At 42.2% G+C, this 24696-nt stretch overlaps 1 protein-coding gene across 1 annotated transcript in view; it reads right to left on the reverse strand.

The window, feature by feature from the left end:
- Positions 1-24696, reverse strand: part of NUDCD1 (NudC domain containing 1) — a 46709-nt gene that overhangs the window by 4315 nt on the left and 17698 nt on the right. Inside the window, exons 5-8 of the mRNA XM_083622085.1 lie at positions 24022-24207; positions 22674-22884; positions 16684-16828; positions 8185-8310 (exon numbers count right to left, since the gene is read on the reverse strand). Of these exons, the coding sequence (XP_083478211.1) occupies positions 8185-8310; positions 16684-16828; positions 22674-22884; positions 24022-24207 (668 nt within the window). The remainder of the gene's footprint in view (positions 1-8184; positions 8311-16683; positions 16829-22673; positions 22885-24021; positions 24208-24696) is intronic.

Raw genomic sequence — 24696 nt, forward strand, 5'->3', positions numbered from 1 at the left:
TGCACACGGCAGCATCTCTGCCATGCGACTATGACCCATTTGTTTTCTCCTCTAAAGCAGGCTCTCTGGACGTTATTTGTTATTTGTTGCAAAGAGGCAAAACTGTAAGGCCACTGATATCAGGACTTGCCCGTTTTACACGTTTACATTTGTATTCCCAATCTCAGCACCACCAGTCGCTGGATGACACTCCACCCCCCACCCCCCGTGCTGCGGATGAACAGCAGAGACTGAGAAAGGTAACGTTTTCAGAGAAATGATTTTCTAGGTCAGGGAATCAGTATTTCTACTATGATTCTGAGAGTCCCATTGACTATACATCATGCACTGTCCGCAGTAATAACATTGCTGGCAGATTCTAATATCATATGCTGACTCCCTTGAATAAATAATGCCTGAATCCACATTACTTCAAATCCAACTCTGCATTAGGAACACCAGAATGGAAGGCCGTAGAGAAACGTAAGCTTCTCCATGGACTAATTCAAAACAGATTACTGTTATTAATATTATTTCCCTCTCCCCCCGCCCTTTTCTCCTTCTACCCAGTATCGTTGAACGTACACACTCCCCACACAAGTTAAGATCAAGAAGATGTCTCTCTTACTGGGATTCTCATGGTTCATTATAGTTCCTAATGAAATAAGGCAAACCTAATGAATACATTACTTTAGTAGTAGTAGTAGTAGTAGTAGTAGTAGTAGTAATAATAATAATAGTAGTAGTAGTAGTAATAATAATAATAATAATAATAATAATAATAATAATAATAATAATTTATTTATACCCTGCCCATCTGGCTGGGTTTTCCCAGCCACTCTGGGTGGTTTCCAACAAAATATTAAAATACAATAGTCTGTCAAACATTAAAAGCTTCCCTAAACAGGGCTGCCTTCAGATGTCTTCTAAAAGTCTGGTAGTTTGTTTTTCTCTTTGACATCTGGTGGGAGGGCGTTCCACAGGGCGGGTGCCACTACCGAGAAGGCCCTCTGCCTGGTTCCCTGTAATTTGGCTTCCCTGATTCTATTGTGCCTGATTCTATTGTGCATGCATGAGAACCTTAAGCTACCCAACTGGAGCCCATATGAAGGGGTGATGAAGTGCAATCCAGAGAGGTGGTTGGCTAAAATATGCTACATACTGATAAACATTAAATTAACCCAGTATAGATGGGAGGCGGGACACAAAGATGCTTCTCTGCTAGACAGCCTTCAGGATAGACATGTTTCTTGTGCATGCATTCAATTTGTTTTGAGATTTGTTTCCTACCATATGGTTCCCTGAACCTTCTGGGAACCTCACAAGAAAAAAGAAGAAGAAAAAGCCCAACACAGTATCTAAAGAGAGATGAAAAACCCCTGAGCAGAAAAGCATAAAACAGCATACTAGCAGCCTCCAAAATCAATTCCACTTACTCTCCCCGGCACCTACTGGAACAGAAAGCTTTTTGCTACTTAAAGATAAAACCAGAGGCAAACTGCCAAGCTTCTTTTGAGAAAATTCCATAATGAGGCTGCCTCTGAAACATGCACCTACCCACTCACCTGGTGCTCACAAGAGGGTTAGAGATCGGCTAGCTTTCTCAGGCAGCTGCAGGTTGGTCCCAAGGATTATTCTTTGTAATTCAAAATGGACACTGGGAGGGTCTGGGCACAAGTTAACGCCAACTGCATGCAGTGAAGAAGTCTGAGTGAACAGCTATTTGTGCAAAGGCTTCTTCCTGGCAAGCAGTCTACATGGATGTCCAAGTCAGGGCCGGCAACATGGTGCTACTCCTGGTAACTGTGTGATGCCCCCTTCACACAACTCACTCCTTGCAGTATCAGTTTTAGGCTTAAGGAGTAACAAGAGAGGAAACTGCTCAAAATTAGCAATATTCTCTTACTGGTGGATAGCTTCTTGTTTCTAAAATGGAAGAACTTTCGTCAGGAATTACCGTATTTTTTGCTGTATAAGACTCAATTTTTCCCTCCTAAAAAGTATGAGGAAATGTGTGTGCGTCTTATGGAGTGAATGCAGGCTGCGCGGCTATCCCGGAAGCCAGAACAGCAAGAGGGATCACTGCTTTCGCTGCGCAGCAATCCCTCTTGTTGTTCTGGCTTCTGAGATTCAGAATATTTTTTTTCTTGTTTTCCCTCCTCCAAAAACTAGGTGCGTCTTATAGTCTGGTGCGTCTTATAGAGTGGAAGATATGGTTAAGAAACCATAGAATCTTGCAGCTGTTGACTTCCGAGACCTGGACATTTGAAGGGGTATCTACAATGAAATACAGTGGTACCTCGGTTTATTAACTTAATCCGTTCCGGAAGTCTGTTCTTAAACCGAGACGCGCCTTCCCTAATGAGGCCTCCCACCCCCAGTGCCCTTCCACCGTTCGGCTTCCGTTCAAAGACTGAGGTAAAGTTCGCTAACTGGAACACTACTTCGGTTTTGTGGAGTTTGTATACCGAATAGTGCACAAACAGGGCTGTTCTTAAACCGAGGTACCACTGTACCTACATTGGCTCCCAGTACATTTCCAAGCACAATTCAAAGTGTTGGTGCTGACCTTTAAAGCCCTAAACGGCCTCGGCCCAGTATACCTGAAGGAGCGTCTCTACCCCCACTGTTCAGCCTGGACACTGAGAAACTGCCAGCTCCGAAGGCCTTCTGGCGGTTCCCTCACTGCGAAAAGTGAAGTTACAGGGAACCAGGTAGTGGGCCTTCTTGGTGGTGATGCCCACCCTGTAGAATGCCCTTCCATCATGTCAAGGAAATAAACAACTATCTGACTTTTAGAAGACATCTGAAGGCAGCCCTGTTTAGGGAAGTTTTTAATGTTTGATGCTTTATAGCTTTATTATCATTATTATCATTATTATTAGTATTCCGCTAGGAGCCGCTCAGAGTGGCTGGAGAAACCCAACCAGATGGGCAGGGTATAAATAAATTATTGTTATTATTATTATTACAATGACACTGAAATTTGTTCTGTACTGTAGGCGAACAACTGTGACCCTCCAGGTGTTGGCAGATTACAAGACACACCATTCTTGATCACCTTTCCTCATCTTATCGTGCAACAGATTGAAAGCCAGGTCCTTCTCTACAACCATGACTGCCCAAGCAATTTTTCCACAAGTAACAGCACCATACACCTGAGCCTAGTCAAAGACTGCCTTGGTTCATGTGTTCAATGTACATTATGGATGTAGGAACTTGGACCCAGATGGGCAAGAGATCGCAGAATATTGTGGAGCAGGGATAGAATCTGCATCAAGGGATGGTAGAAAAAGTGATCCCTCTCCCTCATCAACAGACAGGAGAGAAGAGTTGCTTGCTTTGAAATTTATCAGGCAAGAAATTAGCTAAAGGCACCTAGTTACCCAGTAATTTTAAAATACAGAAAAGCCCCGCAAGGTAGAAAGGACAGGCCTACTGATATTCTAAAGTAGTCTGCAAAAAAATAATTACAGTTTGCAAGATGGCAATTATTTTTGAGGCACAAAAGAAAATAGAAGCAGTCAATACCAACCCATTGATTACTAGGAAAAGCAGAAAAGAACATAAAGAGACACTAATGGCAGCTATTTCCCTTCATCTCTGACAAAAGAGATGTATCGGTTGTGGATTATTATTTTTTTGGCCAGACAAGATGAATTCACATTACAGTAGTCCTGTGCCTCAAAAAAACACTGGTTATATTACCTTGCATGCAAAGATTAAACACACCCAAACAAGATAATGCAGTTTAGCATGTTGATTAGATTCAGCCACACCTATATTCTAGAGGCAAAAATAATGTGCATCTCTGTTTTCATATAGAAAAAATACATTTAATTGTTAATTAACATCAATAGTAGCTGACAACAGCTAACTGCACTTTTCTGTCTGTGCAGGAACCCTGCACCAAGAATCCATGTCTGAATCACATTAGAAGTTTCCAAATTCACTAATGCTCTCGAGAGCAGTTAATTTCAAAGTAAAATGCGGACTGCTTTCAGCAGTGGCTGCCTCTGTGCAACAACTATGCATAATGCCCGACATTCAGGGCTGTTCTTGGATTCAAGCAGCATTCAAAGCATGGGCAGCTAATGCAGACGATCTGAGCTTGGATAAGCCTTGGGATGGCAAATCTTCATGCAGCTCGTCAATCTGCTAAAGTTGTCTATTTGTAATGCTGATTCCAAATGTCAACTTTTATCGGCAGAATGAGCTGCGTGGACACCTAGAAAAATTGAGGCAAGGGGTGACTGCAATGAATAGCTGGGGCCCGCAACAAGACCTGGCTGCTGATGCTTAAAATGGAAAAACAAAACAAAAACACACAAGTGAGGCGGGGAGATGGTACAGAGGAACTTTGAAACAAAGCCCACCAAGATAAGCTGCATTGTCAAGCTTCTGGCAGTTTGTGATTGATGAGCTATCAGCTGCTTGGTTTGGCTTCTCAGGTGCTTGAGAATGCCCTTGGTTTTGCAGGCCCAGGCAGACAGCAGACACAGGGTGTCTAATTGACCCTTTCCCGGGCTTCCATAGATGACTGGCAAGTTGCAATATGTGAAAGCTTATTTTAAAGCAATGCTCTAGAGCAGCGGTGACCAACTCCCAAGAGACTGCAATCTACTCGCAGAGTTAAAAACTGGCAGTGATCTACTCCCTTTTTTGGGGTTGAGGTCAAAGTTTTTGAGTTTTTTTTTTAGGAAGGAGGAAGGCCCATTTTGGGGGTCGGGTCAAAGTTGTTGAGTTTTTCAGGGAGGAAGTAAAATGTTGAGCTTTTTTTAGGGGAGCCACAATTGTTCAGCTTCTTTGGGGGGAGCCAATGATCTACCAGTGATCTACCGCAGATGTCCAGTGATCTACCAGTAGATCATGATCTACCTGTTGAATATGCCTGCTTTATAGAGGGAGGCAAAAGGAGCTGAGTGGCACCTGATCTCAGACAACCAATCTCTATGGGGATGTTGTTCCAAATACTATATACGCCCTCCAAGTGGCAAATGGACACACAGAAACAAAAGCAAATGAAATTGAAAGAAAAAAAGCACACCACCCCAATCATAGAGGCAAGAAAAAGTAAAAGAACCATGTTGTGGGGTTGAGCTTTGGGGGTGGGGGGAAACAACGACACAAAAACATACAAGGGCTAGAAAAATTCAAGAAGCACATTTCTAGCACCTATTGGCCACAATGACTACAAAAAGAAGCAGCATGATTTAGCAGAGCATTACTTCCAGTTGCTAGATGATACAGACAAACAGGAAGTTATATTCATTGTATGTTGCTCATCAGTGTCTGGCTGGCCAACAGAGTGCTGGATTAAATCATCTCTGGTCTGATCTAGCAAGACAAACATTGTGCTTACTTCTCATATGCATTTATCATCCCATACTAGTGAAAGAAGTTTAAGTTCTGCCATGTCTTTGGGTGGAAGATAGATCAGCTTGAAGAATGCAAATTGTTCAGGCTAACACTGTTGTGCATGCTTTTTTTATTTCTAGGGATTATTTCTGGAAGAAAAATGTGCATTTTGAAACCATACCAGACCCAGCTTAGCTTTGCAAATGTGCTAGCAGTTTTGTTCCCACTCTCCTCACAGCAAATGGCATAATTACATACCAGTGTCTTGCCCATCTAGTTTCAGAAGTAACCAACTGTATGCATCCTGCTCGAAAGGAGCAAATGTGACAAACAGGCATTAAGTACAAAACCATTTGCGTTGAACTGTCTTCCTTGGTTGCCAACTGGTAATTATTTGATACAACTGCATAAAGGGGAGTTTGCCTTTCTCATGAACATGTATTCACTGCTTGTTATCTATGCAAGCACTCCTCTTTTGCTGTCACAGTTAAGTGATTTCTACAAGTTTTTCTGTTTTTAAAATAATGAATGGCAGCAACCTTTTGGCTTAGATGCAAACAAGATGAGCTGTTATTTTCACACACAACTATTTAATAAAGGAGGAGAGAAAGTGCACTGAAAAATCAAAATTAGAAGAACGATATTACAATGGACTATTATACAAAGAACTGTGGACATCGAATCTACTTTATTTATCAGATCTACTTTATTTAGAAAACTTTGAACCTAATAGTGCACAAAAGACTGATTAATTTCCTGAAAGTGGTACATCTCTAAAGTACTGGGGTGTAAAGGTGCACTACTTGCCCTGGACAAAAGGAGTCAAGAAAGAGAAGGAAAAGAAAATCCTCTTCAAGAGCAGCTAAAGTGAATGAAAGACAGATAACTTGACTAGTTGAGCTCATATCTTGAGACTGGCAGTAAGCAGATAAATAATACTAATAAAGGAAGATGCATGGCTCCATTGGCCAAGGCATAAAGTAGCAAATCCCAGAAAAGTAACAGCCCATAAAAATAAAGAATTGCCTTACTATCTCTGAGAATTTTCAATCTTGGAGGAAGCAGGGGGGGCATATACCATATCTTGGCATGATGTAGGAGATAGTAAGTTTGCCAATGAGATCAAAAATATGACTTTGTCTCTCCTTAAGTTAGTGTTTGAAGTGATAACAGAAGAACTGGTACATGATATATACATTTTTTTTAAAAAAAACAGATTTGTATATCTAGCATCTGGAAATGGGATCTCGTCATCGGCGACTTCAAATGCTAAATCACTGCTAAAACTCAAAGATCAGCTAATAGCCATTCTGAATGCTTCCTACAAAGACTTGATGCAAAAGCTGTTTTAAGAAGTCCAGTGTGGAAACCTGTGCCATAAATTCAACCAATGAAATAAACATAAAGGGTTGGATGGAAGGTTAAGCTAATTCCCCTATCATCCATCTCCATTAGGCTGCCCCAAATGCTCCACCAAATCAGGCTGAATGGGGCAGCCTATAGCGAGAAGGGACAGGTAAAACAGGTTATGCCAGCCCCCAATTCTACAGCTGCTTTGACTTCTTCTATATATTTTTCACTCTGCTCACCCACCCAGGTTTCAGTAATATAGACCAGATCAGCCTCCTCATCCACAATCAGGATCATGGATGAGGGAGATCTTATTCAGAGCTGACCTGATATTCAACAGCAGCAGCTGCAGGCCCCACGGCTGGCTGATAGGACAACCACAATTCCCCAGGTGGTGGGGTTGGCACATGGCACAACCATTAAGTGCCTGTGCCATATGCCCTTTACTTGGCCTTCCCTACCTGCCCCTCTCCCAGGCTTCCTCAACCTTGACCCGCCAGATGTTTTGAGACTACAGCAGTGGCGTAGCGTGGGTTGTCAGCACCCGGAGCAAGGCAAGTAATTTGCGCCCCCTAACCCGTGGATTTTAGCAGGGGGCAGAGAGCTGCAAGTGCGAGCGCCCCCCCCAGATGTTGCGCCCGGTGCGGCCGGCCCCCCCGCACCCCCACGCTACGCCACTGGACTACAGTTCCCAGCATCCCTGACCACATGGGAGTTGTAGGCCAAAAACATCTGGAGGGCCGAGGTTGAGGAAGCCTGCCCTACCCTAAACCACTGCAAATGATCCCCCTGCTCTCTCCAGTTCCTCCCCTCCCAGGCACATCTCCCCTCCAATCATCATCATCACCACCACCACCACACACACACATGCATCCATTATAAACAGTTAAAACAATTGTAGCAGAGAAGCTGCCAGATGCATCAATACGACTTGTGCAGCAGTCAAGCTAGGAATAAGCTTTTTCGCCCTTCTCTCCCCTTTGCAGAGGGATGAAAGGCTTGGCCTGCCCCCCCCCTCTCTCCTCTCTGTCTCTCCCATTCACCTCCCTGCCACAAACAGCACCAACCACTTTCAGGCCCCCATAAACCTACATGGAATATGCAGTATATAAACTATGCAAATAAATAAATCTTCAGAATGGCAAGTTTTTCAAATCTTGTACACAGAAATAAAGAAAACTTACCAATATGCTTTACAAGGGAACAAAACATAGCAGCTAAGAGAGGACAATGCCACAAGCATTGTATTTATAATCAAGGACAATCTGCTTTTTAGTATATCTTACACAACTTGCATGCACATTACGTTATTCTACAACACAGAACAAACGACGTGTTGAGCCTGTTCGAAGATCATCTTTCCTGATGAGCGGAGTCCAGGCCCGGCAGATAGGTGGTGAAGGACTAATAATATCAGACCACAATGCAATCCAGTTCTCTGCTGGTAGGCAAGTAATTAAGAAATGCTTATTATCAATATTATTATCTTATGCTTACCACATGGGTGACATTGAAGGTGTTACCATCAAATCTGCACAGACTTGTGCTGTCTTCGAGAAAAATGTCGCATTCTTCCAGCTCCTGGGCATTGCACGGAGGGTTCTCTTTGTTAGGGTCTGGATTCTAAAACCAAAAATTAATATTACTTAGATTTTTAGGCATTCCAAGGGCATATAAAGGTTACACTACTGAAAAATGAGTGAGTGGGGAAAATAGCCACACAGTAAAACTAATATGATAAACAGCCACTAATGCAATACAACATGTACTGTATCAAATATTTCAAAGGTAGTTCAAACAAGCCAGGGCCATTCCAGGACCCCAGCAGGAACCCAGGGGGGCTCAAGTTGATCCGCATCGGCGGGGCTCCCCCTACTGGTGGTTTACCCTTCAAGGCGGGCAGGAGTCAGATATAGTCTGTTGATGCCAATGCCTAAGCCAATACCACTCAAATTCTGTAACCAATAAAGTTGTAGCCTAAATTTTGCCCATTAACATTAACCTAAATTCTGTGTCCTTGTGTCTTTATTCTTCTGGGGTGGCTTGGGGGGGTCTTGAAGTGCAAATACCCACTAATGCAATACAATATGTACTGTATCAAATATTTCAAAGGTAGTTCAGACAAGGTCTTCTTGAACTTTTGGAATAGGAGTGATTTCAAGGAACAAATGCAACATGGCAATGCTCCTTGGGCTGTACCATTTCATACCGCAGCTGAGACAGCAATTAATTCTTCACATAACATGCTAGCTGTACATATTTGAATGTGCCTTTAGCACAAGAAAATGTAACAGCTATGCTGCCTGGATAGCTCAGTTGGTTAGAGCTGTCAGGAGTTCAGCCTACACTCAAGTAGGATCCTGGCAGAGACACATGCCCGACTGGCATGTTCTCTCCCTCCTGGTCGATTGTTCGGGAGCTTCATAAGCTTTCTTCAGCCCGAACATCACAGCGACCGATGCCAACCGACATCGGCACACTTAGGGACCCGCAGAGTTTGTGCATCATGTGCATGACAGACCTCAGCAACTCAGCATATTGGCTAATCTACTTTATTTACATATAAGCACACACGGAGCACTGCAACATGGCTCCCTCTCTCTCTAGCATCAGACAGCAAAGAGAAAAAGAACAAAGGACAATAGTCCCACTTCACGGAACACAGGAACACAAACATCCTGTCTCCATCACTTCCCACTCTGTGGAGTCAAAACATATACCATCATGTGAAAGACAACAATCCTATGACTGCAATCATAGATCAGGAATTCTAACAAGAGCATGGTGCTGAGAATGCCAAGGTTGCAGGTTCAATTCTCATAAGGGACAGCTGCATATTCCTACATTACAGGGGGTTGGACTAGATGATCCTCATGGTCCCTTCAAACTCTACAATTCTATGATTCTATCACAAGTTTCAAGGACACTATTTTCACTATGGAGGCACTGAACACAAATGACCCAGTGCTCCCAGTGAATCTTTGAAATCACAACAGCTCAGAGTGGGAGGCTTCTACGACTTCTAGGGCTGACCATCTGTACAATGGAAAAACCACACACACAGGCCCGACGCAAGGACAAGTAAGACGATAAAGCAATTTGTGTACAGGCAACAAATACTGCATTGTGTAAATGAGCAATACTGCCACAGGCAGAGGTCAAATCAACTGTAAAATGAATGAGGAATATAAGAAATCGGCTTGAGAATTTTAAGTTGGGTTGGTGTTTATATGCTCCAGCAATGCATTCACTTTGGAAGCTGACAAAAATGGGTAACGAGAAAAGCCAACGTTTTAGTTTGTTCATGAACAGGCAAGATGAATAAAAATTAGTTCCCTGGAGTTGTTTGCAATTTGCCAGTTGCCATGCTACCCTTGACTGAATATTCAAGGGTCATGTAAACAAGTCAGGAATCTTCATCTTTAAGCACAGGAGTGCCAGAAGGAAAACTATCCAGGTTTCATATGGACACCATATATTCTTTGTTCGTGTGCTCAATTTGAGTGCAATTTTGATTTTTGATTTTTTTTTGGGGTAAATAGCATTGGAGAGCTTCTTGGGCCTATAAAGCAGGATGAAAGTATTCTAAAGAAATACAAGTGATAAAAGAGGATACTGACTTACTGGGAAACTCGCATTTACTGGAAGAGGGCTTGCTGCGCCACTCTCAATCACTCCCAAATGAAAACTGATTTCTCTTAAAGGGGATAAACAGTTGACTAAGACTAGAAAGAGCAAATCAAAAACTGAGAGCAGAATTTACTTATATATATATAAAATATTCATATATGGATATATCATTTTAAAATATGAAAGCGATTTATTGTGTGTGTATAAAATCAGAGTTCATCAGCTATCATGGGAAGATGTATTTTTAATTGCAGGCATAAGCCTGGAGGAATAGAAATTTTTTCAGGATGTGTTTGACAGTTTAAACAGAATTTGGAAGTTGTTCTTAGGAAAAGCAACACTATACCATATTTTAATACACTAGACTAGTTACTGGGATGCAGGGCCTCCGCTGAGAAATAATGCTCAGCAGCGCAGAAACCATTTGCCCTAGAGTCATTGCTTTTAATTTACAAGACCAAACATTTTCCATGTCTAAATTTTTATGGTTCACAGAAGTGAAACCTTGGTCAAAGGTATTATGAATCCAACATTAAGTTTTCCTCTCCTCCCCCCCTCCCCGAGTGAAACAATGTGAAGGATATGTAACAGATTTCAACCACGGTTTCCTAGATACAGTGGTACCTCGGGTTAAGTACTTAATTCGTTCCGGAGGTCCATACTTAACCTGAAACTGTTCTTAACCTGAAGCACCACTTTAGCTAATGGGGCCTCCTGCTGCCGCTGCACCGCCAAAGCACGATTTCTGTTCTCATCCTGAAGCAAAGTTCTTAACCTGAAGCACTATTTCTGGGTTAGCGGAGTCTGTAACCTGAAGCGTATGTAACCTGAAGCATATGTAACCCGAGGTACCACTGTAGTTATAAAGACAAAAAAATATGAATCTGAGGTTCTTACATTGAGACTTCTGAAATGTTTTTAATATTAAAATCTTTGAAATTTAAATGACTCATTTGTTAGGGAAAACGCTCTTTAAAAAAAGAAGAAAAAGAAACCAGAATAGGAAAGCAGCAGATTCCATCGTCAATAAAGCAGCATGACTAGATTAAAGGTCGAATTCCAATAGACTTAGCTTGACAAGCTAATAGCTTTTACCAATCTATTGCTATCCAGAAGTTTTGGGTGACAATTCCTATCAACCCTAGCAGGCAAGACTCTGTCATCTCAAACATCTGAAGGGCACCAGGTTGGCAAAGGCTAAGCTAAACTTTATCTTCATAGTATGCTTGGGATCTTAAATAGGCTTGGTAAGGTAAAGGTAAAGGGACCCCTGACCATTAAGTCCAGTCATGACTGACTCTGGGGCTGCGGCGCTCATCTCACTTTATTGGCCAAGGAAGCCGGCGTAAAGCTTCTGGGTCATGTTGGCCAGCATGACTAAGCTGCTTCTGGCAAACCAGAGCAGCACACGGAAACGCTGTTTACCTTCCCACCGGAGCGGTACCGATCTATCTACTTGCAGTTTGACGTGCTTTCCAACTGCTAGGTTGGCAGGAGCACGGACCGAGCAACGGGAGCTCACCCCGTCGTGGGGATTTGAACCGCCAACCTTCTGATCAGCAAGTCCTAGGCTCTGTGGTTTAGCCCACAGCGCCACCTGCGTCCCTATAATAGGGTTGGTAAACAAGGTTAAAAACTAACCATGACTTGTTAAGTATTATGCCTGCACCATGTCTGAATAATTACTCTGAAAGGTGCATTTGTTTTTCCACCGGGCTAATCAATCTATTTAAAGATTCTTGCTTTCAAGGATTATCGCCATAGTGGATGTCAATCATCACAGGCTTCTTCAGAGCTGGGATGAGAGATTCTTTCACAGCCAAGATAAGAAACAGAATTTTATCGTAGTTCCACCACTGTGCTGAAACCTGAGATAACGCACCACGATGCATGGAACCTTGAGAGGATGCTGCCTCCCGCCGTAACAAAAATACACACTCAAAACCTGGGATGAGAAAAGTTCACTATGTAAAGTCCAGAGCAAGGTGGGGTGCCTAGGAAATTATTATGAAGGTTAGGACTGAAAATGAAGGGGATTTGAGTGACTTGAGCACAGGGAGCAGCATTTAATCCTATTGATTATAAGACTTCAGGAGCAGCTGACGCAATGGGGCAATGACACCTTCTCAACAGCGGCAGCGCAGCATCATATTCTCTGCATTTTCTCTTGGTAACTTTTAAATGATTCTTCAGGTGCAGAGGGTCCTGCAATCCAAGTCAAAGCATGCTTGGTCCTAAGTAGGTCATACAAAGTTATTGGGACTTCCTAAAACACAAACAGATCTTGAATAGAATTGCAGCAAAGTTATTATAGCCTTGCATATATAGAATTGGGGTTTTGGGGTGTTTTTTTGGAGGGACACTGAAAGAAATGCATATTATGAGTTAAGAGAGTGAACAAAAGCACAGATCTGACATTTCACATTTTAGCTGTTTAACGGTCTTATTATTGTGAATTGTTTAATTGTTCTCCAGGTACAGTATGTGCAGCACAAAATGAAATAAATGGTACAACGTACTTTAAAATATGATTCGCTATTAATTTGTTTCTAAGTGAATAAGTTAACACATATTTAATTGATGGCAGTTCTGTACCATTATCACAAACAAAACAATTTTAATTACAGTGGTACCTTGGGTTACAGACGCCTCAGGTTACAGACTCCACTAACCCAGAAATAGTACCTCAGATTAAGAACTTTGTTCAGGATGAGATCAGAAATAGCACGGCGGCAGCGGGAGGCCCCATTAGCTAAAGTGGTAAGAACAGGTTAAGAACAATTTCAGGTTAAGAACGGACCTCCAGAACGAATTAAGTTCTGAACCCGAGGTACCACTGTACAGTATGCTTTTTGTTCTGAAAACACGCACACACCAATTCCTGCGGTGTTTACTGCTACTAACATTGTGTTCCAGCAGGCAATATACAGAAATATTTCTAGGATTTAAAGTTTTAAAATTTCCCAGTAAGCTATTTAAACAGTAACAGTCCAAAGAATTTTTTTGGGTACAAATCATCCTCAAGAGAACATTTTCTCATACCATTTATTGTTTCATCTGGCTTCATTTCAAAGACAACCGTGTGAAATTCTCCTTCCCACCCCTATCTTCTTGGTAGGTAGTTAGTATGTGTGGGGATGGCATTGGTGATGGAGACAATAATGGATGGCTAATTTCAGCTGACTGGGCCCAGTTTTAAACACATAATTCTTAATCAGGCTATTTGTTACAAAATCAAGGCCTGTACAGATTTCTCCAGTATGATAATGCCTGCCACTTACGTGATACAATTATGCGAAAGAGTATTTTAAGAAAAAAGTGGCTTGTCTAATTATTCCCTTGCTGACGGGTATGAAAAGTTGCATAGTGCAGCCTAATGAGGTACGTTTCTTGCCATGCATGTGATTTGTGAATGAACTAGGCAAATTTTCCACTCTTTAAAAATATAATAAAGGTAATAGATCTTCTTTACCAAGACTTTTTTGCAGGTTCAACAGTTTGCTTTTTTTAGATTATTATTCAAAATATCTGTAGACAGCCTAACATCCAAAAAACCTTGAAGCGGTGTACAAAAGGATCATATATATATATAATGACAACAACCAAAATAAAAACTGCTGCTGGAGGCATTGTAATGGTATCAGCTCCATGATCTGCCCAGAAGGAGAACTGGGAGGATCAGAAGTGTTAGGGCACTGTGGCGGTGAAGGAAGAAACATTCAACCAGCCAAAGGACCAAAGGGCAGCTAGTGGAGCATCAATAGCAGGTCCCAAGAAGGGAAATTTTGGAGAACAGGTTAAGTGGAGCAGCCCAGTGAAACACAGAAACAAGCAGGTGAGGGAGATTGGATACAGAGGCAAAGTGAAGGCAGCAGAGAGAAACAGACAGAGAAGGAAAAGGCAGCACAGAAGGGGAAGGCAGGCAAGTGTTGCCTCAAAAGCAGGCATAGGCAAACTGGGGCCTCCAGTTGTTTTCAGACTACAATTCCCATCATCCCTGACCACTGGTCCTGTTAGCTAGGGATGATGGGAGTTGTAGTCCCAAAACATCTGGAGGGCTGAGTTTGCCTATGCCTGCTCAAAAGTGTTGCCTCAGTATATGTGAAGGAGCGTCTCCACTCTCATCATTCAGCCCAGACACTGAGGTCCAGCACTGAGGGCCTTCTGGCAGTTCCCTCACTGCAAGATGTGAGGTTGCAGGGAACCAGGCAGAAGGCCTTCTCGGTAGGGGCACCCGCCCTGTGGAACGCCCTTCCATCAGATGTCAAGGAAATAAACAACTATCTGACTTTTAGACAGGCCTTGGGGTTGGGGCAAAAGATCCCGCAATTATTCGAATCTTCCAGTGACTCATAAGATAGAATAAAATGCATGACCAACAGCTACTCTAGGAAGGTTTAGCTGAAAGTCTTTAGCATGTGTTGAAAACGTAGGATAGACAACACATATCAGTGGGGAGAGTGTGCCCACTGCAGGTGCTTCCACATAAAAGCTCATTCATGAAATACTGGCTATTATGAAGAGGTCTAGCTCAAGTCTAGCTCAAAAGTTTGCACATTATTCTAGCACAAATAATGGACTACAGCATCTCTGTTGTTTCCAAGAATATTTTGAATCCTAGAAGATTAAGTTGAAACATTATAACAAATATGAATATACATCTCACACAAAAAGCATACTCAATAACACTTCCTATGAATTTGTAGCACATTATCAAACTTTCAGTCAAAATAAATATTTTTTTTTAAAAAACTACCCTTTATATGCATGCCTGTGGGTGAAGAAGGAACAGATTTGAAAACATGGGTGTTGGCTTTTTTTGTTCAAGTAACACCATGTACAGATTTCTGTTCCTGATGTACTTCCTAGACTCAGTTTCATAGATAAGCTATGTGTACCTGACTCCTCCTGTGCCTCCCTGGATGAGGAAGAGACAGAAGAAGCACAAGAAGTGCATGGAAATAAGGATCTTGGACAAAAAAATGCCCCTATTATCAGCTGTGAAATATCGGAAGGCATGCTATCTCAGTATCTTCTGAAGCTGTTGAAAAGAGCTTCAGCCCACAAAAGCTTAGCATCACAAGGCATTTGTTAGCCTTTGAAAGGTGCCCTGGGATGCTGCTCTAATCGCTGTGATAGCACAGCCTAGAGCCTTGGAAACGGATGCTTTAAATTACTGTTGTCATCTCTCTTTCTCTCTTTTGAGGAAGTAAATAAACTACTGAAGAAAGCACCATCATCAGGGTAACAATTGAGCCATAATATGGTCAGCCACCACACAGCCCAACCACCTGCCTATACACGAGTCTTTCAACAGGGAAATCAGTGCAGGCTTCTCAGAGTTAAATACGTCTTAGAATCCATTGCTGTACTATACCACCCTATCACCAATTCAGACACAGGCAAAAGTGAGCCCCGCTTTACCAAGCGTTTGCGGGTGGAACTAGATGCGATAAGAAATGTGTTGGTGCTGCTGAAAACTGAAAGCTTCCCCAGCTTTGGCCGTAACATATAATTATGCAAATGGACGCTGTCAAGTGTTCCCACCAGCACTCCACATTGTTGATCTGCCACTGGAGATTGGGGTGGGAAGCACAACAATGACACCCGCCCACCTTCCATGAAGGAAAGGAGTGGGAACTCAATGTAGCATTGGTGTTTTTAGCAGTTTAACTGTTCATCATAACAACCTTGTCCTGGTTTGCTCCAAGCGTCAAGGTCAACAGTAGGTGGGTGTTCAAGGGCCACATCCCGTGAACATGCATACAAATATATTCTCTCTCTCTCTCTCTCACTCACTCACACACACACACACACACACACACACACAATCTCTCCCCACTGGACTGAAGGACAGACCCAGGAGAGACAGCAGCACTCCTCCCAACCCACCAAACAGTTGCTCAGAGCTTTCAGGACAAACCACACAACTGCTAAACAAATGCCCACCATGAGTGTCAGCCAGTTGAATGTCTAGGGTCCCACTGGGCAACCAGGGGCAGAGATTCCAGCTAGGAAGCGGCCCTACCCCAGATTAGGAAATGTCCCAAGCCTAACCTCCCACAGGGCCCTTGCGGGCCGCCACTTTAAGCAGAGAGAAGGCAGAAAGGGGTGACTCTTCCTGTGTGCCTCCCCCCTGCTCCCCATTGCAGCTGCAGTCCTCTCAGCCTTCAGCTAGTGAAATTAGCAGCAGTCAGGGGCACTAGCAGAGGGCTGCAGGTTGTCCATCCACATGCGTGCTAGGTAGTAAGTTACACTGACTTACGGGACTCGCTTCAGTGAGATTGACTTAAAGATTCTGCTGCAATTTGATAAGACTGATTTCCCTCTCAGAATCAAAAGAGTTCATTTTGATCAGCACTTTACCATTTCATCAGAGGTTAGATGCGTCAGACGTTCAGCTATTGCGGCACTCTTGGCTGGATCCATGACATATTCCCCCCGAGAGTCACCAACAATCAGTTCTGGCCATGAAGGTCCCACTTCCTTCTTAATCAGGAAAATCTCCAAGCTGCAAAGAGATGAGCAGACGAATATTGGTAAATTTGATGCGTGGGACAAAATTATCAGTATCAGGTAGTATCCAGCATTGAAGGAGTGGAAAGGCAGCTCATGCTGTATTTCCCTGTCCCTCCCCACCTACACACATGTACTTTTCCCCCCATGCCCCCCCAATCTTCATCAAAATCTAGATAGGGAATTTTGTGGGCTGCAGTGAAAGGGAGATTCACCTGAAATAAAGCAGAGCAACATTGCACCACTTGCAACAAGGTTCCTGATTTACATGGGAGAATTTGGAATTTATGCACAATGGCTTTGTTACTTCCATAGTAAAATGGTTTTGTCCCCAAGATGCCAAAGCAGTTTGACTTTAACAGGAAACCTGCAAGAGGCTCATGTACTAGCTAGCTAGAAAATTTTAGGAAAGCTTTTAAACTGACACTTGGAACCACGCATAATGAAAGAGTTAAAGGCAGTTCTCTCCATTCTATTCTGACCTCCTACTTCCAGCAATACTTGCAGATCTGTTTCCAAATTGTGCATATAAGTTAGCTTGATATTATACCGTCCTCTATCAGAATGCCATATGGCTGCCCCTTGGACCTTGCCAAAGTTGCTGAAATCCAGGGCTCAATGCAGCAAGCGGCCTTTTAATTTATAAAAATGGGGGAGGAAATATTCTCTAGATTGAATTCAGCAAAGAAGAGGAGCCATATAAACATAACAAATCTCCCATTTAGAGAGTTTGCATCTCTAAATGTACTCCAAATCTTACATGATAAATTCGTATTGTGGAACTCGCAGGGAAGTAACTTGTTTAGTGCTGAAGAATTAATACTTCACTTTGGCACTTAATCACAAGCTAATAATTACTAAGCCACTCTGGCTTTATAAATTCATAATTTAGATTAGCCGCTCATTCCTCCCTTCCCCATGGCCATTATTAAAAGGTCACTCTTCTTCTAAATATTGCATTAACTAGCCAATGAAAGCTTCACTGAAGGGGGAAAAAATCAAATGGGTAAGACGCAGATGTGGCACGACTGGTACTATTACTGAGATATTCCGGAGCAATTCCAAACCAATTATGAAAACAAGATGAAAACAGATAATCAAATTGACCTCTCTCAGCCGGAGTTAGCTGCCAAACTGCCCCCAAGTTGAATTCCTTACAACATCAGATCCTCCCCACTAAAAACGCTTTCCAGTCCCTTATTGGTTGTATCTGCATTCTAGACGAATTACTAAATATGAGAAATGAAGACAAGCTATCAAATCAGGCGCCTTGTTTCCATTAGTGGCCACCCTGGTGATTCTAGCAGGCCCCAAAGCAATAGACTTCCTTTGCTGTTTGCCTCCATTAAGTGGTATTCAGAGATGATGTCTCTGAACAAGGTATCCTAACGAGTTAGTGTCACTAAACCATTTCTTCTCCTTGGCTTATAACTGAAAGCTTTTCTTGTATAGGCTGCTGTTGCTGGGTTACTGTTTTTTTTGGTTGGTGTCTTAATTTTATTGCATCAGACATATTTAAACAGGTTCTTGTATTATGATTTCAATTGTATGCATGTTTCTAAACATATATTGGTTATTAACATACAGCAACGCATATTTGCTACCAATGGAAGCCATATTCGGAAGGCTATTAGTTTTGAAGGGCAGTGTAACGTCTGTTACTTAAGCATGCAGTTGTACATACCACCAGACATCCAAGTCTTCCATAAGCGCTAACATTAATAAAGATTAATTGAGACACAGAAAAGTGAAGTGTACACTCCTCAGAAGACCACCAGGCATATGCAACTGGGCTAGTTCAACAGTTTAAAATACAGTGGTACCTTGGGTTAAGAACTTAATTCGTTCTGGAGGTCTGTTCTTAACCTGAAACTGTTCTTAACCTGAGGTACCACTTTAACTAATGGGGCCTCCTGCTGCTGCTGCTGCGCCGCGCGATTTCTGTTCTCATCCTGAGGTAAAGTTATTAACCCGAGGTACTATTGCTGGGTTAGTGGAGTCTATAACCTGAAGCATCTGTAACCTGAAGGGTCTGTAACCTGAGGTACCACTGTATATATGAAATATCAAAATGATAAATACACACACACTCTCTTACAAAAACACCCTCATCAATTAACATAGTAGGGCCAGAGGTCACTAGTATTTGGCCTACCACTGAGGGTGCTCTTCAATATCCTCCCTCAAACAACATACTCCCTTAACTGAACTGGCAAAGTAATGCCACACAGATGGACGGCTTTGCATCAGAAGGCAAAATGTGCTGGCTTACAATCTGAACCTGGAAGGTCAATTTTTTAAATTGAGTTTTTAATTACATCCACTTAAGTACATCCACTTTCGCTGTATCTCATTGTATGTGTATATTCTGACAAGTTATAATCTATCCAGTGACCATGTGGTGAAGGGCGGTACACAGATTCTTAAATTAGTAGATATATAATGTAGAAGGTAATTTGTGCTGCAAACATAGTGTGTACAAATGAACGAACCCAGCTTCATTCTCTTTTCTTTTTTTGAAGGGAAGATGATGCAAATTAAGTTTACACTCATACACATGCATGGCAACTTGCTTTGTTTGCATGATTTTGATGCAGAAGCACTTTCAAACACGTGGTCTCCACATGCACAGCTGAAGTGGTATCATTTCATTGCAACATTTTATGAGTTCTCTGTCTTAAGATGTATGACTATAAGTGCTGTTAGCATTTCTCATTTTCCTGATTTGTAACTTAGCAGGTGCTAAGACAGGCACAGGCAAACTTGACCCTCCAGATGTTTTGGGACTACAACTCCCATCATCCCTAGCTAACAGGACCAGTGGTCAGGGATGATGGGAATTGTAGTCTCAAAACATCTGGAGGGCTGAGTTTGCCTATGCCTGTGCTAAGATGATCTACAGATCTGAGTGCTAACATCTATTACAGGTTCAAGTGTCAAACCTACCTTGATGGAAACCATCTTCCATGTGGAACAGCAGGGAAGCCACTGTTATAGTAGCCAGAAGTTCATAACTCCTGTCCTCTCAAGCTTTACCATGAGAGTGTACTGTCTAAAGGTAACATTTACGTAGTATGCATCTTCTATTTTTTAAAGAAGGCATTGTCAAACTGGGGACAATGAAGATTTGAGTACGGTGTGTTACCTGCTCTAGGAGGCTGTTGGAAAATGGAGAATACTACTAATTAGCATGCCTACCATGTCATAGTATATTCCACACTATAATTATATATATATTTAATAACCACGCCAAAAAGTTGTTTCAGTGCTAAGGTGCTGTTGTGCAAGTAGGAGGCAAATCTGTGCACAGAAGTGTCTGTTTTTTGCTGGGACCATCACTCCTGCTCCTCTGCCAGGTTATGTGTGCAGCAAGAAGAGTGTTGCGCCACATCCCATGCAGTTCCCCAGTCTTCAGGGATTAATTCTTGGGGGGTAACAGAGACTACAGGAGGAGAGCTCTGTTCTGTGTGCAGAACAGACCCTAGCATCCAAGCCAGAACTCTTAACTACTGCAATATGAGTAATGATAAATATCATGTTTATCCTTCCAACACTTGCAAGTTCTAAATGGAGTGTGCATCCTGGTCACAACCATGCTTATTTGGGAAACAGCCAGTGCTTTCTTCCTAGGAAAAGAGGTGCAGGAACTCCAACCTATTTTGGATGGACAACCAAAGCTGTTGTCTTCACCCAAAAACACCAGGATTACACAGGTCTTCTCAGGAGAGGAGTGTTATGGCTGCAAAAGAAGCTCTGGAAACAGCCATTGATTTTAAATGAGGCTTCCCAAAGTGCATGCAAAAGATTATGTCACTGAGCATGGTCTGAAGCAGATATGTTTCAAATATGTACTTCGTTTTGATCTCTAGTTCAACCAAGGCCACCTGGCTAAGTGCGCTGTTCTCAAAGCTATGATGGGCTTGAATCTGGGACCTGCTGCATACAACACATGTGCTCTACAGAATCAAGTTATGGCCCTTCCAGTACCCCTTCTCCTATACAGAAATATCCGTTAAACTTTTTTTTTTTTTTTTTTTGCCTATTAGAAGGTAGGAGTAGAAAACAAAGGGGGATAAGGAAAAGCAGTATTTTAAAAAGCTTTAAGGGAGGAAAAAGAAAAGGAATCTGGAAGATTGGATCAGTATGCACTTATCTCCATTTCTAAAAATAGAGTACCAAATGTAGCCCATACCACGCCTTTGTTTTCAAACACTTAAATCAGAGGAAAAACTTGAAACACATTTGTTGTCAAAAATGATCCTTGCAAATGTCTTAATTAGCTTTGCGGAAAGAAAAGCCAGCCAAATCAACCCGAAACACTGACAGCTGGAGGAAAGATAATGGGGATAGGAGAAGCATTGAAATAATCCCATTGTTTTCAACAAGCTAATTTAGATGGAAAGAGCTTTCGCTTTCATGATCAACATGTGATATGATTAGAAAAGGCTTTTTTCAATCCCAAAATGATCAAGAGAAAGCACCACTCACTTCACATGTGGTTACAAAATGTATGACTAGAGGGCTATATGCATTTGTATTGAACAGAATTCCTAACCTTCTCTGCAAATAGCTAATCAGAATGTTTAACATGTATCTTTATTTTGGATCTTACGATCTATGTGGAAATTGTTCAATTTGGTTTTGAACTTTCTGATGTTTTGTTTATGTCTACTTTTGTTATGTTTGCAGTTTCGTAATTATATGTCGTAAGTGGCCTTGAGCACAGTTTTAACTTTGGCATACAAATAAAATGATTGATTAAGGCTGTTAAAACAACAACAAAAATCTCTTATAAAACTGGATAGATTTTCAAAACTTTAATCTGAAGCAACAGTAGACGTCTCTAAGTTATCCATGCCGAGATGAGCTAAAGCATTTTAATTTTCAGTCTATAGTTCTCCTCACTGGTATGAAAATAGTGTTGCTTTCATTAAAATAAATTAACCCCCCTCAGAGAAATCCAATACTGAAACCGGCCTAATGAAAGACATTTGTTTAATGATTGTTCCCATTAAATGGACTGAACAAGTTACATTAGCGTCCAGTGCTGAGTTACTCTCTTCCTTTATTTAAGACTACACACTGGATTTATATAGATCTCTAGATAAATAAATCTATATAGATCTTACTATAATGGTGAATACATACCTGTGTCATAATTAATAATAATATTCTGCGGTGGCTCCCTGTTTATGGAATGCTCTCTCCAGGGACATTCGCCTGGTGCCTTCATTATACACCTTTAGGCACCAGGCAAAAACGTTCCTCTTTAACCAGGCCTTTGGCTGATTGACATGCAATGCACTTTTAAAATGTGTTGGGGGGAGATTATTGAGTTGCTTTTGTTTTTATTATATATTTTGTGTTTTTATATTGCGACTTTATATTGTGAACCACCTTGGGACCTGTGGGTATAGGGCGGTATACAAATTTAATTAACAACAACAACAACAACTGCATTTAACCCACTAACTTTGCTGTTGCAGCAGCCTGCTTAGAGGCACAAAAGATAATAGTATTAAATCACAAGCACTCATTAAAGAGAAGACAGGATTTATCAGCAATTCCTATCGAGCAACAAATGTAATGGAAATAGTGGAAGGCCCTTCCTCCTTGTTCATATTCCATTGTCTCACTTTATAAAATGTCTACGTACGACTAACTGTGACCAGTTTCTGTTTCCGTGAAGAAAAGGAAGCAGCCTGAAAGGAAAGAAAGCACACCTAATAAGACAGCTCAGGTTCACAGTATTACACACTTTAGTGCCCAGGGCTATTGAGCTACTTAGGCATTCAGCTATACAGACACCAGACTAGACTACTCAGTACTGCAAGAAATACCTATTATTTTCTTTAATTATCCACGTGGAGCTTTCATGATCAATCGACGAAAAAAGCGTTCCTTCTAATACAGGGCTGAGGGGATCTTTCAGTGCGACACTGAGATGGCCTGGAGAAAAGCGGACTTGAATGTCCTCTTTGGCAAAGTCTTCTGGTAGCTGAAAAGTAACCGTCAAATCATCTTCAGTCTCTTGCCAGTAGTAGAGAGGTTCTACAAACCAAGAACACGAAAAGGAATAGATCACTGATGGTGAGCTGCAACACTAAGAACACCTGTAGGACAGGCAGGGTGGTGTAGTGGCTGGAATGTCAGACTACGACCTGGTAGAGATGTGAAGGCCTGGGAGAAAAAACCTGGAAATTTTCAAAAAAAGATGTTTCTCTCTCCCCTTCCCTGTTTTTTTCTGAAGTTTTCTGAGCAAATCTTTCTAACTTAACATGGAAAACCTGCGCCAGAACAAAACAGAAGAGGGGACCCCTTGCATAAAACAGATACATCGCACTAAGATTACCCTCTGTAATGCTGTGTATCCAACATACCAAGCGCTCCCTGTTGTTTCAACGCAGCATCACATAATCAATTAAGTGAAATGCTGAGCCTGTGGAGAGGGGAAGCAATAATTTTCCTAATCCCTGCAGGTGATCAGCTTTTGTCTCGAGGCATGTACTTGTTAAGTCTGCTGAATCCTCAGGTAATGGTCATCAAGCTATTCACCCTTCCAAATAAACAAGCTGCATCTTGCTCATTTGGAGAACTGACAGGTTGATTTCTGCACAGATAACTTTAAAACCATACTACTAACATTTAAGGGACGCGGGTGGCGCTGTGGGTAAAACCTCAGTGCCTAGGACTTGCTGTTCGTAAGGTTGGCGGTTCGAATCCCCGCGGCGGGGTGAGCTCCTGTCATTTGGTCCCAGCTCCTGCCCACCTACTAGTTCGAAAGCACCCCTAAGTGCAAGTAGATAAATAGATACCGCTTTATAGCGGGAAGGTAAACGGCGTTTCCGTGTGCGGCAATGGTGCTGGCTCGCCAGTTGCAGCTTCGTCACGCTGGCCACGTGACCCGGAAGTGTATTTGGACGGCGCCGGCTCCCAGCCTCTTGAGCGAGATGAGAGCGCAACCCTAGAGTCGGTCACGACTGGCCCGTACGGGCAGGGGTACCTTTACTTTACCTTTACTAACACTTAAGACAGCACTGAATGTAAAGTGCACTGCATTTCTAACACAAATATAAGCTCCAAGACCATGCTTTGTTCCCTAGTGTGCCCTGAAAGGTGAGATAGAAATTTATAAAGCAATAATAAATGAGCTAGTTGTCTAACCTATTGTCAGGAACGCAAGGTTACCTTTTTTGTTTTCCTCTGCTTTCTCCTTTTCACTTTTGTCGTGCTTATCCTCACCATTCTGTGTGAGAGCATAGGGCTTGTACGAAATAACCATCAGGCCATCGCCACTTGGCTCTATAGCTGCATAATGCGGAACTGACTTTCCTTGAAGAACTCGACGCTTGGAGATTTCATACCCATGATCACCTGATCAAGAGAGAAACAATTCCTTTGAATGTGCTGACACTACCCAACTCTGCTCATCCCAGTTTTTAAAGGACAAAAATCCAACCCGCTGGCTGGTTAACTTTAACAGAAATCAACACGTTCCTCACTTGGGAAGATCTTGAACATACAAAAAGTCAATGCAGAAACGTTGAGATAGGTGTCTGCAGGCTTTTCAGTCTAGCAGGTTTTCTGTATTCCTGGCATGACAGACTGCAAGGTAACCCACAAAGCACTACTTGAAAAAAGTCAATTCTATCTGATTGCAGTGTCATGGGGTAACAGTGCGAGAAAGAAGTCAAACAAACACAAACATCTCAAAGGTTTATGCTCTTCGACAAGTCTTCTAGCATAGTACAGTGGTACCCTGGGTTAAGTACTTAATTCGTTCCGGAGGTCCGTTCTTAACCTGAAACTGTTCTTAACCTGAAGCACCGCTTTAGCTAATGGGGCCTCCTGCTGCTGCCGTGC

The sequence above is a fragment of the Podarcis filfolensis genome (genome assembly GCF_964270895.1).
Source record: "Podarcis filfolensis genome assembly, chromosome: 7".
Classification (NCBI taxonomy): Eukaryota; Metazoa; Chordata; class Lepidosauria; order Squamata; family Lacertidae; genus Podarcis; species Podarcis filfolensis.